The 14,488-nt window shown below is 49.2% G+C and overlaps 1 protein-coding gene across 2 annotated transcripts in view; it reads left to right on the forward strand.

Annotated features, from left to right (window-relative positions):
• LOC119445311 (unconventional myosin-XVIIIa-like) overlaps positions 1-14,488 on the forward strand; it is a 231,901-nt gene that overhangs the window by 203,977 nt on the left and 13,436 nt on the right. For both annotated transcript variants that reach the window (XM_037709624.2, XM_049663204.1), the window contains exons 23-26: positions 4,140-4,422; positions 5,518-5,737; positions 6,393-6,605; positions 7,505-7,756. In XM_037709624.2, the coding sequence (XP_037565552.1) occupies positions 4,140-4,422; positions 5,518-5,737; positions 6,393-6,605; positions 7,505-7,756 (968 nt within the window). The remainder of the gene's footprint in view (positions 1-4,139; positions 4,423-5,517; positions 5,738-6,392; positions 6,606-7,504; positions 7,757-14,488) is intronic.

Here is a 14,488-nt window from a genome sequence, read left to right on the forward strand (position 1 = left end):
TGGGTGTGCACTCACGCACTGTGTTTCATTTGTGCTGCAAAATGTGGGGCGATAGAGGCAACACGTGCACAGTAGTTGGCTGCAAAAACAGTAACTGGGATATTAAGAAATGGAATACCCGAGACCACGCGTACGGGTTAGATTGACGTCTGTTGAAGCGGCTTGATTTCGTCGCCGCGCATCCAATACGATCTTCGCGCATTCCGGCGGCTAATCGGCCCGATCTATCTTCGCACTTCCCGAAATACGCGCTGCTTCTGTTGCTGTTCCCTTTGTCGTGGTGTGACGTTATCATTTCGATCGGTTCTGTAGACCTGGACAAACCTTGTACCGACAGAGGCAGCCCCAGCAGACTGGGGCGCTGTTCCGCGAATGGCGGCGTTTGGGCGCTGTGTGTGCGATCCCCGCCTCAGGCCAACGTCGGGAAGCGCGCGCAGAAACAAAGTCCGCGACCTCGTCAGCCGGGTCGACCTGTCTGCAGGCTGCTCGCTTGCGCCACACCAAGCACGAGGGTCTACGCGGGGCACGCGAGATACGGCGCTGTGCGGGTCTCTCTATCGATTATGCCGAATACAGTTAAACCTGCTTATAACGAACCTCCATATAACGAATTCCTAGATATAATGAAGTTTTCTATTCCCCGCCGTTACTCCACAGAAGCACATGTATTTGAGACCTCTATGTAACGAAGTCGCAGCGGGAGACCCCCTCGGAATAACGAATTTTCCCCGCCAACAACCTAAAGATTTCGCCCAAAATTTTGTGCGAAGCGGCGGCGTCGCGCTTGGCGCGCTGGAATTCACGGTGACTGCGAGGCGAGAGCGAGCGCACGTGTGTGTGTGTGTGCGAGCGTGCGTGAGGCGGGCCTGCATCCCTCGACCCGGCGATCTTGCCGGCGCGGGCGTGACCTTTCCCCCTCCCTTCATTCAAACCTGATCCCGCCGCTTGCTGCAGTTGGCCTAGCCCGCCAAGCCGGCACTCTCATTTTCCAGTTGACAATGCCGAAGAATTAAAAAAAAACTTTTTTTTTCAACGCGCTGGCAGCGCCACTCTTTGGTTACTGCGAAAGTATCTGCGCTTCACTAACCTGACACTAGGTGACACTACATGACGCTACGACGCCATCGTGTTGCTCGCGCTCTTCGTTCCGACGCCTCGCGCTTGTGCGAAACGACACGCGTCCACGCATCGAGTACTTGGTGTGAGATTCCAAGGATGAGTGCTTCGACTAAGAAACGCAAGATATTGACCGTGTCTGCAGTTCGCTGTAAAGATGAGCCCGCGCGGGCGCACACTTTTTCCACATCGCAGATCGCTTTCAAGATACGGCGGCCGCTGCCGTAGTAAACGCCTCCCTTTCCCGCCTCCCCCGCTCTGCGTAGCGCTGAACCGCGCTTCCGCCCCCCCCCCCCCCTTCTCCCTCGCGTGCGTGAGATTGAGTCGGCTGACCCCCGCAAGCTTTCGCTAGCACACACAGCGTACGGCGCGCGGCGACGTTGTTGTTTGGACTTTACACAGAACCTCAAAGCGACGGCCACGGTGACAGCACAAATGCGCTTCGCAATAAAATGTGCTTCTGCGCGGTTACTACTCCGACGGTGGATGGATGGATGGATGGATGCTATGAGCGTCCCCTTTGAAACTGGGTGGTGGGTTGCGCCACCGAGCTCTTGTTAATTTTTTGGCTAATGTCCTACCTTTATTTTTGAGAAACACACAAATACAAATAATTCCAGGCAACAACCTTTTTGAACCATTACTGGGAACTCTGCTTCCATACGTCTCCGTTGTTTGTGGTCTCCCTACTTTTCTGCCACCAAACCTCCAACCACCTCCGACTAATCTCTACAGCTGACATGTTTACTTTGCCCATGCTATCCCTGAACCCAAGGACTTCAAAGAGGTCAGAGGAGCGTGGACTTGCAGCTGGGTAGATTTCAACGGCGACAGCGAATTCGCACCCCCTACCAGCAGCTTCTTCGCGTTACCAGGAACTTATCTTGAAGGCCAGCCATGCTTTTGTGCGTGGCAATCGGCAACAGTTGTACGAGCAAGAAATACGTCGTGGTGGCCATGTTGTAAGTTCACTGTCGCTGGCGACTGTCGTCCGGGCGTCAAAACTCGAGAATCGAACGTCTGCGCACATGAGATTTTGCCGATTTTGTGTCTGTGCGCATAGAACAAGAAAAATAGTACGCACTAGCCGTTTGGTGGGCAATGAGCCACTACGGCATAAGCGGTCAGCTAGATTGGGGGCTGGGTGGGGGAATCTTCGCGACTACGTTTAAACCGCAATTACACATTAAGTGGGTACGTATTAACGAGGTTTGTCTGTACTATCCTTACTTCGTATAGCTGTCTGCTAATTTGCTGTCGCAATCGATGCTTCGCTTTTCGGGTGAAACTGGGACTTTTTTGTTCATCGCAACTTTAGTGTATTGGGAGTAAATCTTGAGCAATAGTACATACGGTAAGTGTTTCTTTTTCGAATTTTCGTGCCAAACCTACATATAACGAAATCCTCTTTATAACAAAGTTTTTCACGAATTTGTCAATTTCATTATATCCAGGGTTAACTGTATTCGAAGAATGGAATAGTATATATTCCATTCGCAAATTGAACTATTGGAATGATCGCCATTCGATTCGGTGATATTCGAGTAACTGCACACCCCTAGTTTTTTCTCAACAAGAATGCGTGTTTTAGCTGGACCCATGTTCAAAACCAATGCCGCCTCGTCGGGATATTCTTGACTAAAAAAGTTGCAGTTTTGACCGAAAGGTGTGACTAGCACAAAATTCAGTGATGCATGGATGCCAAGAGAACGGAGATGCAGGACTAAAAAAAGTGCAGGTTTGCCCAAAGGCGAAGCAAATTAGCAGAGAGCCATACGAAGTAAGGATAGTACTTTTATTGGCTGTATCAACTTGTAAACATTCGCTTGATAACTAAATTAACAAGCATGGTGTCGGCGCACGCAGCAAGCATGAACACATCACAGTCGATGACTGCGGACACTCGCTGTCAAAACGCTTGCATGAGGAAACGCAGGCAGCAGCAACGAGCGAAATCACCTTCATGTTGTCTATCTTGTCTATCGCTTCAACGTAAACTGAGCGCCAAGAACACACAGCACGCACAAAGCTACGAGTCGCCTGCGCACCTAGCCTCTGCCCCCAACGCAGATCGCTCTCAAGATACGGCCTCTCGACCGCACGCAGTTGCCACATACGCAGCTGCAGCCGGAGTAGAATGCCGCCGCCTCCCCTCCCTCGATGCCTTGCAACGTTAGCTGCCTCGCGCTATACGGAAGACGGCACACTTCCTGCCCTCTTTTCTCCCTTTTGCACGGGCGAAATTGAGCGACGATCTTGGCTCCCCTCACATGCTTTCACTCGCACTTACAGCGTAGGGAGCGCTGCGACGGTGCTATCACCCTTGCGCTTTATACAGAGTGTCACGGTGACGACGATGGCAGGAATGTACCTGAAGTGTCCACATAATTGATATCGCAATAAAAGCGAGAGTCCTGTGCATATGTGTTACTGGTGTCCGCTTCTTTTTGTGTTCTTTGGCCTCGAGCCTGATGCACGAAATTGCCGACTGATGTACTTCTCGATAGGCGTGCACAATGCGCCTCAGCCACCGCTCTCAATTGTGTGAAGCGTGCATGCACTTCGTCAGTGCCCCCGCGAACACTCGTACCGCCAGTTCCAACGCGGGAGCAGTGATTGGAGCGTCTCAACACCGAAAATTGTAGCTAAATGCTGCCTGCATTTTTTACACCAACCCAGAGGTATTGTCATATAATTTCAGCAGTTCTTTGTATATTTGAGGAATGTGCCTCATTTTCGCTGGGCAGATTAGGTACAGCGCGAACAAATGAACAGACGTATAGCGAAATGGACCATCTTAGGGGCGAATCCTCAACACGGCTGAAAGCCACTGCATGTCAAACTGCTGAACTGTAGCATTTGATTGCTTCCACGGTCGTGCTGTGCATTGCTCGCTTGAGCGTGTTGCTACATTTAAATTAAAAAAAATAAAAGACCGCTTGAGCACTGTTGCGTATACTATCGCCTCGTGTGCCTTGTTACACATGCTTTCCCCGCCTTGTTCCCTCGTAACCGTGTCGCAGGGTCCATCTACAAGCAGAAGTACGAGCGTGCCCTACGCGAGGCCGAGATGAACAAGCGCCAGATGAGCCAGCAGCACGAGGACGACCTGGAGAAGCAGATGATGGCGAGGAAGGCGACCGAGAAGAGGCTGAGCGAGGCACTTACCGACCTGGACGAAGGGCGCCAGGCCATCAACCAATGGAAGCGCAAGGCGCAGAAGCTCAGCGCCGAACTGCAGGACCTCAAGCTGCTCGTTGAGGAGCACATGGCACGCAACGCTGAGCTCGAGAAGAAGCAGCGAAAGTGCGTATACATGTGCACTGCATATCTCTTCTCCTGAATTGGTAGATAGATATAGGGCTGTTCGCTCGCCCCATCGTAGACATTATGGCACTATAGCAGGGAGTGAATTACACCACGAGATGATACGAATTCGAAGAAAAGGAAACACATTTGTGGTATAGGCAGCAGCTGTAGTGACAACAGCATTGATAATGAACTCGTAAAACAGGATATGCTCGCTGACACACACGCCGCGTGCATATTTAAGACTTAATTCGCCTCGCTTTTTCTCCTGTAGTATAAGGAAGCATCATTGTTTACGAGTGAAGACCTAACATGCCTTGCTAACATGCTAACAACAGGGGCGGAATCGTTTGGAACTATTGTTCCAGTGATTCCTCTTACCTCTGTTACCAAAACGCAGTTCCATCTTTCAACAGTGCATGGGGGTCGTCGAATAGCGCTGGTTTACCTTTGACTGGATGTCGTAAAGTTAAAACGATTCTTGTCCAGTTCAGCTTCACGCGGGATCTTGGCTCTTGTTTGAGAAGCGATGCTGCGTTTTTCTCGAGCTACGAATAGATTCTTTTTGGCGGACATTATTTTGTTTCCCACGGCAAAATTTTACCTGTATGACACTATGCCTTTTTCATGGTTTGCTGCGAAGCTCAATGCCATGCAGTTTATTAGTAGATTTTAAATTATAACTTTATGTCGCAATTTATTGCTTTCTACAAGCATGGTGGGCATACAAGCTTTCCTCTGCCATTATATTGCAGTATGTCTCCATGGATTGTGGTCGTTCTTAACTGCGTGTTCATTTCGGCTAGTTGGTACACTGTTAAACGACAGCCTTAACCAGCGTGACACAGGACACAGCCAAAGAACAACAACACAGACAGCTGGTCCTGCGGTTTCACTGGCTCTTTCCTGCAGTTCTCTTACTGTGTCCTGTGGCGCACTCTTTAAAGCCATCGTCGTTAGTTCTCTTCTTAAGCACAGTGGGACAAGTGGCGGGCATGTCCATCGACACTCCGCTTATTCTTCGGTGTGAATTGTCTATGGTTTAGTGTCGTGCAATAAGAAGCACGCTTTCCTCCTCCCACCTGCGCACAGGTTCGACAGCGAGCTGGGCCAGGCGTCGGACGGCCTGAAGCAGGAGCGCCAGCAGCGCGAGAAGCTCCAGCGCGAGCGGGACCTGCTGTGCGCCGAGAAGCAGGCGCTCGAGCAGCAGCTCATGTGCTGCCGCACCGAGCTTGATGCGCAGCACGACCGCGTCAACTCGCTGCGCCGGGAACTCGACGAGCTCAGCTTTAGCACGCACGCCGAGGAAGAGGTGCGCCCCCTTCTTCGCTCTCGCCATGCCAGTGTTTTCAACACAACTTTGCTCGGAGGTCTTTCGCCGTAGCAGAGCGTTGTGGTCAAGCAACCTTTCGGACAGTGCCAGGTGGCAGGCCTCCTATGGGAGTGCCAGCGCGCAGGGTTTTTATTGCTTCTGCTTTATAAATTTGCCAAGAGTTGAAAGGTTTCTCGTTTCATTAGTCTATATGTTGAGTGTACATGGTGTCCTGTTTCTTAGCACTATCCACTGAAGTTCTTATTTGTGTCTCTAAACGGGGCCAAGCTGCATTTAAAAAGCTTGTATGTACATGCATACCTGAGAAATCATGTTATTTTCCCCTAGATTGCAATTTTCAAAAATGGGGGGTCCATTAAAACGTGTTTATAGAATATGAACATATGAAGTGCGCAATACAACGGTTACCGTGCCCCTAGCTCTTGAAATATATTGCTGGAGCAGCCGCAAACATTTGTAGTCCATGCACAGAGTAAAAATACTTGGACTTTATACAGAACATCACAGCGATAGCGGAAAGGCGGCTGGAGTGTCCGTATAATAGCTATCGCAATGAAACACACTTGAGGCCATCGACGTTTGTGCGTGGGTTGCAAGTGAGTGTCATTCTTTACTCCCTCCGCGACCCACACAGGTTGCAAAGCTGAAGCGCGCCAAGCAGGAGCTGGATCGCAAGAGCCGCGACCAGGAGGAGGAGTTGGAGGACCTTGCCGCCCAGGTGACCATGCTGGAGCAGTCCAAGCTACGGCTCGAGATGGCCCTGGAGAAGGCCCGGCAGGAGCACCGCCGGGAGCTGTCGCAGCGCGACGAAGAGGCCGATGAAGCGCGTGCAGCCGCCACCAAGAAGGTCAGTTAATGCCAACAGACGAGTGGCAGCGCTGCGGTGACGCCCTGCGTTGTTGTATTCAACCACATCCTGGGGACGCTTTCTTGCAATGTATTCTGCTTACTTGCCACCGCAAACAATGTGGTGACCGATGTGATGTGATGGCAGCAATGGCATCATACTTAAATATTTTGCTGCTACAGCATGTTACAATAGCCGAGAATCGGGTCTGCCAGGTAATGTGACGTGGGCATATGTAACGTAAGTGAGCCATGACACTAAGTGCGTAGTGAAGCCGAATTGTCTACGGAAGTTGGGTGCACATGTGCCGAGGCTCGTCATACGCTGGGTTACTGCTGTAGGCTACGTTTAGATGAGCCAGTAGCCTCGTTCTTTTTTTTTTATGCGTAAGCATTCTTTGTCGAGTACACCAGCAAACTCTGTCCGTCCCGCAAATAGTGTAATGCCTTATATCTGCACAAAAATGCGTAATTTGCGAAGTTAAGACATTTAATAGTTGTAATAGTGCAAATGTAGATGTTTGGTAGCTTTATAATTGATAAGAAACAATTGAAAAAAAAGGAAATAGATCAGAGAGGATACTGATATGATTAGATTTATGCATACCCATAGAGATATATAGGGCTCCATAGAAGATGCATGCGGAAGCCTATAGCAGGGATGGGCCAAGTGAAATCTTGAGGGTGGGCCAAGTTGAAATTACGGGTTATCATTATGCATACTTGGACAACTCCAGTGGAGTTTCTGCATATCTTTTTTAGTAGTGTTAGCTTGGAAAACTTTTCCAGAATATTTCGCTGGTGTGGACGTTGATAGGCTTAGAACAAAAACCGACTATCGGCTTTACGTTGTGGCGGCGGCTCTCGTGTGTGAGTTGCTTCTCTCGTTGTCGCTTGCAGCTGCGCAACATGGAGGCCCTGCTGGAGTCCGAGCAGGAGGAACGGCAGTGCCTGCAGCGGCAACGCCAGGAGCTAGAGCGGCGGCTGGCTGAGCTGAGCGAGCGACCGCCGCCCCGCGACCCACAGGTGGAGCGACGACTGCGCAGGGACTTGCGGCGCACGAGGGCACTCCTGCAGGACGCCCAGGTCATGCTGGACTCGGCGCGCAATGGACAGGCGGCACGATCCATGCTCAGGCAGCTCAAGAACCAGGTACATACCGTGAACACGAGTCGCGTATACCAGTGTCTCTTTTTTTACCTCCCGAGACCCCCTTGTATACACTGTATTGCACGTCGCCTTTTAATCCCTTCAATCCTGGTTGCGGCGGCCACATTTTGATGAGAGCGAAATGCGGAAATGTTTGTGTACTTTGATTTAAGTGCACGCTGAAGCCAGGTGGTCAAAATGAATCCGGAGTCCACACTACGGCACGGCTAATAATCAGATCACAGTTTTGGCGCGTAAGAGCACTTAAGTTTTTTTCTCTCCTACACGTGGGGATGGATATGGACTGATTGAGAGGGAAGGCATAGTTCAGATCAATCACGCACACAAGACAGGGTACTGCACAGCTACAGCCAGGCACTCGAGCTTAATTACCTTCAGGTATGGCAGAAGAGCTTGTGTTATATCGATGGGACAGATTTTTCTAGTTCCCTTAAGACAAATTATACTTTAGAATTCTTATTTGTTCTTTGCCACGCTTGTGTCTAGGCAGGGAAGCTGAGCATACAGAAGGTACTGTTAATGGCAAATACCCAGGTAGCACAAACCCATCTAAAAGACGTCTACATTTCGGCTACAGTGGTGTGATTCAGGATTTCTAGGAAATGTACTTATATTGAATGCGACTGGCTTTAACTTCAAAACTAAAACGACCAAAAGCTACATGAGCGTGCGGCTAGTGCGGCTTCGGTGGGGTGGTTTCGTTTAGTACCCCATTGTTGCGGTAATATATCGTAGCCACAACTATTCTCCTGGAGGAGTATTTGCTTCTGGAGAATAAGCGACCATTGAGTGTGCAAGCACCTGGCACAATTTGTAGTGATGAAGAGGTTCATGACGGTGACGATCAAGTGGGTACGTGCCGTATGTTGAAAGCGGCATCTGCTCCCAACCTAGATAGCGTGCAGCATCTTCTTTTAAACGAATTTTGTGAGCGGGAGAAAACAAAAATAGTTCATGAAGCTCCTGAGCCACAGGCGCTGGTGGGTACGCTCTGTTAAAACATCATTGAAACTAGTGCGCGACATTGCTCCGCTGAGCTTCTAACACGCGGTAAAACAGGAAAGCACCTATTTAGATGGCGCTTGCTCTCACATCACATTGCTCCGCCCACATCGCGCCGATCGTTGCGACTGAGTGACGGCGCGACCAACATGTTAGAATCCCATCGCAGAAAGCCCGCAACGTCGCTGCGGTCGCTGAGCGACGAAATTCGCTGTGTCGCTCTGTGAAAATCGCGCCATCTGACACAGCCTTAACTAGCGGTTTATGCGAAATCGTCTCGAGCATAAACCTTGCAGTACATTAGTTGTACAGTGTATTGTGCGGAGCAATGTTATCTGATGATTACATAACAATGTAATCATTCCGCTGATGGTGCTGTTGAAGGAATCATTGCAAGCTGGTGGTAAAAATGTGCACAAATTTTGCTTGCAAGACTAGGATATCGACTTTAAAAATGTATACCATTGCCTATAGGTCTCCGCCAGGTCTCACAGCAGAAGTCGTCAAGACACGTAATATAAGCTGTACAGAAGACGTCTAATTTGGAGCTTAATTTAGCACTAGTCATGTCAAGCTGGGTCAAGCCGACTCGAGAACGCTTGTAGCTGACTTTTGCTTCCTGGGTACTTTGGTGTACCATGGGCACCACGGAAATAATTCGAGCAGTGTACAGTGAGATAAAATAGCTACACTGGGAAGCTGCCAGGGAATTTAACGTTTTCGGAGCTTCTCGTTCAGTCATTACTAGATTTGCCTCTAGCTGGTATCGCCTATTTATTCCTGTAAGACCAGCCCTAAGACCAGACAGCACCCGCACCTTGGAGTGCGACGAATTGCAGAAAAAAAAATGATTCACTGTACCGTCATGCGCAAACCTACGTGCTTATTAATGTTCGCCTTCTGCTACTCGAGGATCTTAGTTGTCCTGCTGACGATGGCATTATAATCATCATTACCGTATAAACCCTGCACTCGATCAGCACAGAACCGCAACTTAGCAATGGTCGCCCAATCTGATGTAGCGGCTCTTGTTAGGCCTATAGGCGGTGAGTGTGGTGTGCGGGAAAACATTGCGGGTAGTTCACCCTCGATCTCAGGCCCACATCGTCAATAGGGGGTGAGAACACGTGTAAGAAGCGGAGTTTGGGTTCATGGCCGATCATGCGAAAACTACCGCAAACGCCTACCAAGTTTGTTTGTGCGCTTGCTGGACTGGAATGGCGTAAGCTCGCATGTAGGCATGAGGGCAATAAAAAATTTCAAATTGATTTTGCATAGCACAACCTAAAGTGGCAGTGTCACTGATGCAAAGGCGCATGTGTGGTATCCTGCACTTTGCGACATGTCCCGCAATGCACATCGGGCTACACTGATGTGTGGAAGCGAAACGCACCGCGGCCTTGGCTGTCACGAAATTTGAAGAGAATTTAATTTTAGGCCCACATCGTCAATAGGGCGTGAGAACACGTGTGAGAAGTGGAGTTTGGGTCCTTGGGCGATCAGGCGGAAACTACCGCAAACGCCTACCAAGTTTGTTTGTGCGCTTGCTGGACGGAATGGCGTAAGCTCGCATGTGGGCATGAGGGCAATAAAAAATTTCAAATTAATTTTTCATAGCACAACCTAAACTGGCAGTGTCACTGATGCAAAGTCGCGTATGGGGTACCTGCACTTTGCGACGTGTCCTGCAATGCACATCGGGCTGTGTGATGTGTGGACGCGAAACGCACCGCGGCCTCAGCCGTCACGAAATTTCAAGAGAATTTCATTTTAGGGGAAGACAGCACTCGGCAAAACTCTCTAGATGAATTTTCCGATGTGCTAGCGCTCTAAGAAAACTAGGAAATTGATTTTGCCGTCGCAATTCAGTTTTTCAGACTGCCTGATTACTCGAGTATTTCGGCATTGTTTGTGTCCGAAAAATCGGTTAGCGACTGTAAATGTGTTCATAGTTGGCCCCGAGTAATTGCTTGATTCTGCATGGCAGTCTCAGAGCAATGTGAGGTCTGTCATAAGCCTGCCTCGTGTAAAGCGCGCACCCTGTAAAAAAATTGGAAAAAAGAAGTGCGGGCCTTACACGAGTAAATAAGGTATTCCTTTTTGTACACATTTTTCTCCTCGTGTAGAAAATGCAGTAGGGTACGCTGAATGCTTCTTCCGAGCTGTGAACGAGACCTTGACAATAGGTGTCCACAAGAAGCCGATGAAGAATAGCGATCGATAGGGGCATGTGGTGCGAGGACTCAGTTTGACGAAGAGTTCTGTAGTTGTTGGCGGTATAAACAGATATTGCAAGAACTTTAAAAGGGCTTAGGCGTATCTGATTCTGCCGATAGCAAGTAGAAAAATAGAAGATATAAGTTGACAGATGGAAGCGGCAGCCTAGGTCGAAAGACTGCTGAGAGGCGCGCAAAGGCAACGGAGGGTGGACTGGCTTGATTAGATTTCATGTAAAGAGAGCTTTTTTTTGCATTTTTTCTTTTTTCGTTTCGCGCTAGTGTTGCACACCCTCATTATTCCTTTCCACCGGCTTACTTGCTCCGGTAGGTAACTTTGAATCGAGCTGGCTGCATTATCTGCATGCATAAGCAGTTTTCTTCCTGGGCACGGGATGTGAGTGGGCACTCAGTTTGACAAAAGTGCTCCAGTCGGTCTCCCGCCTTGGGCCACCCGGTGGTCGCCGTAACTCCCGTCTCTATCGCAAAGCTACTAACACGGGAGACACGTGTGTCCCACATACATGCGTGCCTCCTGTGTTCCTTGTTTTTAGTTGCAGACACTAAGCGTGCTATACACCAAGCATTAAGCCTGTAGGTTTGTGGCGAATAAATGATTGCTTCTTTCATCTTTGGCTTAACTGACACTTTTATGCAAATAATGAGTGACCTATACTTCTTGCTTCGCAGTGGCTATCAGCTACTTTCGATTGTTGTTGATCAGTATACTCCTAATGGTACCGCATACCGGATGATTCCAGGTGGGGCGCTTGGTGTCCTGCACATAATGCGCGAGCGGCAGAACTTCGACCGCCAAGAACTTGGTTTGTGGCCTTAAGCGCCGGACGCGGATACTATGTTGTGATACCCGACGTACGGCTATGACAGTGCCAATAAACATATCCAAGTTTTCTGCAGTCACAGGAGCCATTTTTTCTGACATCGAATCGGGTGCTGCGATAGCGTCTTTCTCAGGCTTTGGCAGCCAACTATAGTGGAACGTATTTCTGACATATTTTTGGCGTGTTGCTCGGTGTCAGCACATATATCTTACGCCGCACAGTGGCTGCGTATTTCAGCCATGACTATGGTTTGGTATACTGTGCAATGTAAAACGGGTTAACTTAAGTCGCTCAATTCCAAAGAAGCGGTGCTAGTTAAACCTAGTAACCTATCGTTATGCTCGTGGCGAAAATTCGATGCCACCTTCTGGCGGAGTGGCAGGTGGCTAGGCATCGTGGTAAGTCCACCGTTAACGGTCGTCTCACGGCGGAGAACTGCGGTGGTTTTCTCCTTGGAGCGCGCACGTACGTCATGCCGTTGCGAGGTGCCCATGCTGACGTAGTGCGTCCGCTCAGAGTTCGGATGTTTTGTTCGGCCGCTACCAGCCATCCTTGCCATACCCTAGCGGAGGGTGTTGGATTAGGCATGTCTGGCAACTTTGTCTGCATTGTTCCCGTTCGGCACCCCGTAGCGCTCAGCTCCGTGCCGGGCCTGTGAGCGACCATGGGTGCGTATTATGCGATGATCACTTTTGGCGATACTATCATCTCGGCCATCAGGCGCATGCTGATTGGCTGGTTGGGCTTTACGTCACGCGAAGGCAATATTATCGCCGAAAGTGATTGTCGCAGAATACGTCCCCATGGCACTGTGTCGCCTACTGTGAAACTGACAGCACATCTTGCTTCGGTCGATAAGCGAGCTGCAGTCTCATGAGCGTCACGTTATTGTCCAAACTGCATGTCGGCGGAGGAAATGCACCGAGATTTATTTCGTTCTCTGAATGGTGGGCTTGGAAATTTTGCCCATGAGCCAGTGCTCGGGCGCTCGCCCTCCTGCACGTGCAGCAGCCGCATTTGTCTAGTAACACTGACGTCCCTCCCATCTCCGTGCTAGGGTATCAGCACTGCCTTGGTGTTTGAACGAGCAGCGGAGGCACTGTAGTTGCAGCGTGACATCACGAGGATTGGACGCCTCTGTCGTGTGATTAATGGGGGCGTGCGAATACTCGAATATCATCGAATCTAATAGTGCACGTTCCAAACATTTCAATTCGTGAATCCTATATCTATTGTTTGAATGTTCAACATATTCGGTGTAGAAATCTGTGCACTGCCACTTGATGCGTGCGCCACGGAGCTCCTCGTGCTCGATGCCGCCCAAGCGAGCATTTTGCTTCATTTTCGCCGCAAAAGGAGCGTCGAGCACACTGCGGACAGGCCGCCCCGGCTGGCGATGTAGCGGACTTAGTCATTGTGAGCGTCCCCATTGTAGGGATCGCATACACAGTGCCCGAACGCCGCAATTCGCAGAACTGCGCCACATTGCCGGGGTCCACCTCTGTAGGCACAATGTTCGTCCGTGTTGACAGTAACACAGATGACAGACGAATAATAACGTGAATCGGACAGAGGGAATAGCAACAAAAACGACGCATATTTCGTGAAGTCTGAAAGCATGTGCGAAGATCGGGCCGATTTCCGTGTGCGAACCCTCCAGGTTTGAGAATCTTTGACAGGTGACATATCACACGCCCAACCTGACAATGAAACGGCGCGCACAGCCCTGCTCTTTCATGTCAGTGCCCGCTACATGCAGGGCGGTGATCAAGCCATGTGATCGCGTCCTTTCATCTGTCGCACAGATTGGCGTTAGATAACAAACCTGCCAAAGAGTTGGGATAGCCCTTGTGTATTTAGGAAAAAAACTGGAACGCAAATTTTCTATGCAATGAACAAAAGATTGCTGCAAGACACAGGTCTACTCAACTGAGAATCTCATTGGTATCGGTACAACAGAACACCACTAATTCATTAGTTTCTCACGCAAAAAAAAGAAAGCACTTGAATCTGTTTAACAGAAATGCTGTTGATAAAAAAAAGTTTTTTTAGACCTATGTATACTAGAACTGAGCTCTGATCAATGTTGGCAGACTAATTTGGTGTTCCCTTTAATAAGAGTAGACTGTACTGTATATCTTGATTTCTGTGTACCGAAGTTTCTGATAGCCTGCTATACATTCTTGTTATGAAATGCTAGGACACAGACTCCTGAGCATTTGCAGCACCGTATTTTTTTCCCCAAAATGTGTAAGGATTAAATTTTATCAAAAATTTGGTAATATTGTATATTCGATTCTATATTAGGCTCTTTTTTCTTGATTCGATTTGATATTTGATCCAAAGTCTACTATTTGGTGTTCGTACATTACTAGCGAATACCGCTTAATACGTACGTCATTCACGATCGGGCCTGAGATAATGCACATGGGTTTGGCTGACCGCCGTGATAGCAGAACCGTTTCTGCAGGCCAAGTGACACAATGAATGCCTACCAAGTTTATTTTCCCCCTTACTGAATGGAATGGCGAAAGTTTGCATGTTGACAGAAAAACCCAAGCTGGATGCGCGCATCGCAGCCTAAACTGATAGCAAGATGCAGTCAAGGTTGTGTGCGTGACCTTGAATGCATGTTGCAATGACACTACGCACAT

Source organism: Dermacentor silvarum, chromosome 3, assembly GCF_013339745.2.
Source record: "Dermacentor silvarum isolate Dsil-2018 chromosome 3, BIME_Dsil_1.4, whole genome shotgun sequence".
NCBI lineage: Eukaryota > Metazoa > Arthropoda > Arachnida > Ixodida > Ixodidae > Dermacentor > Dermacentor silvarum.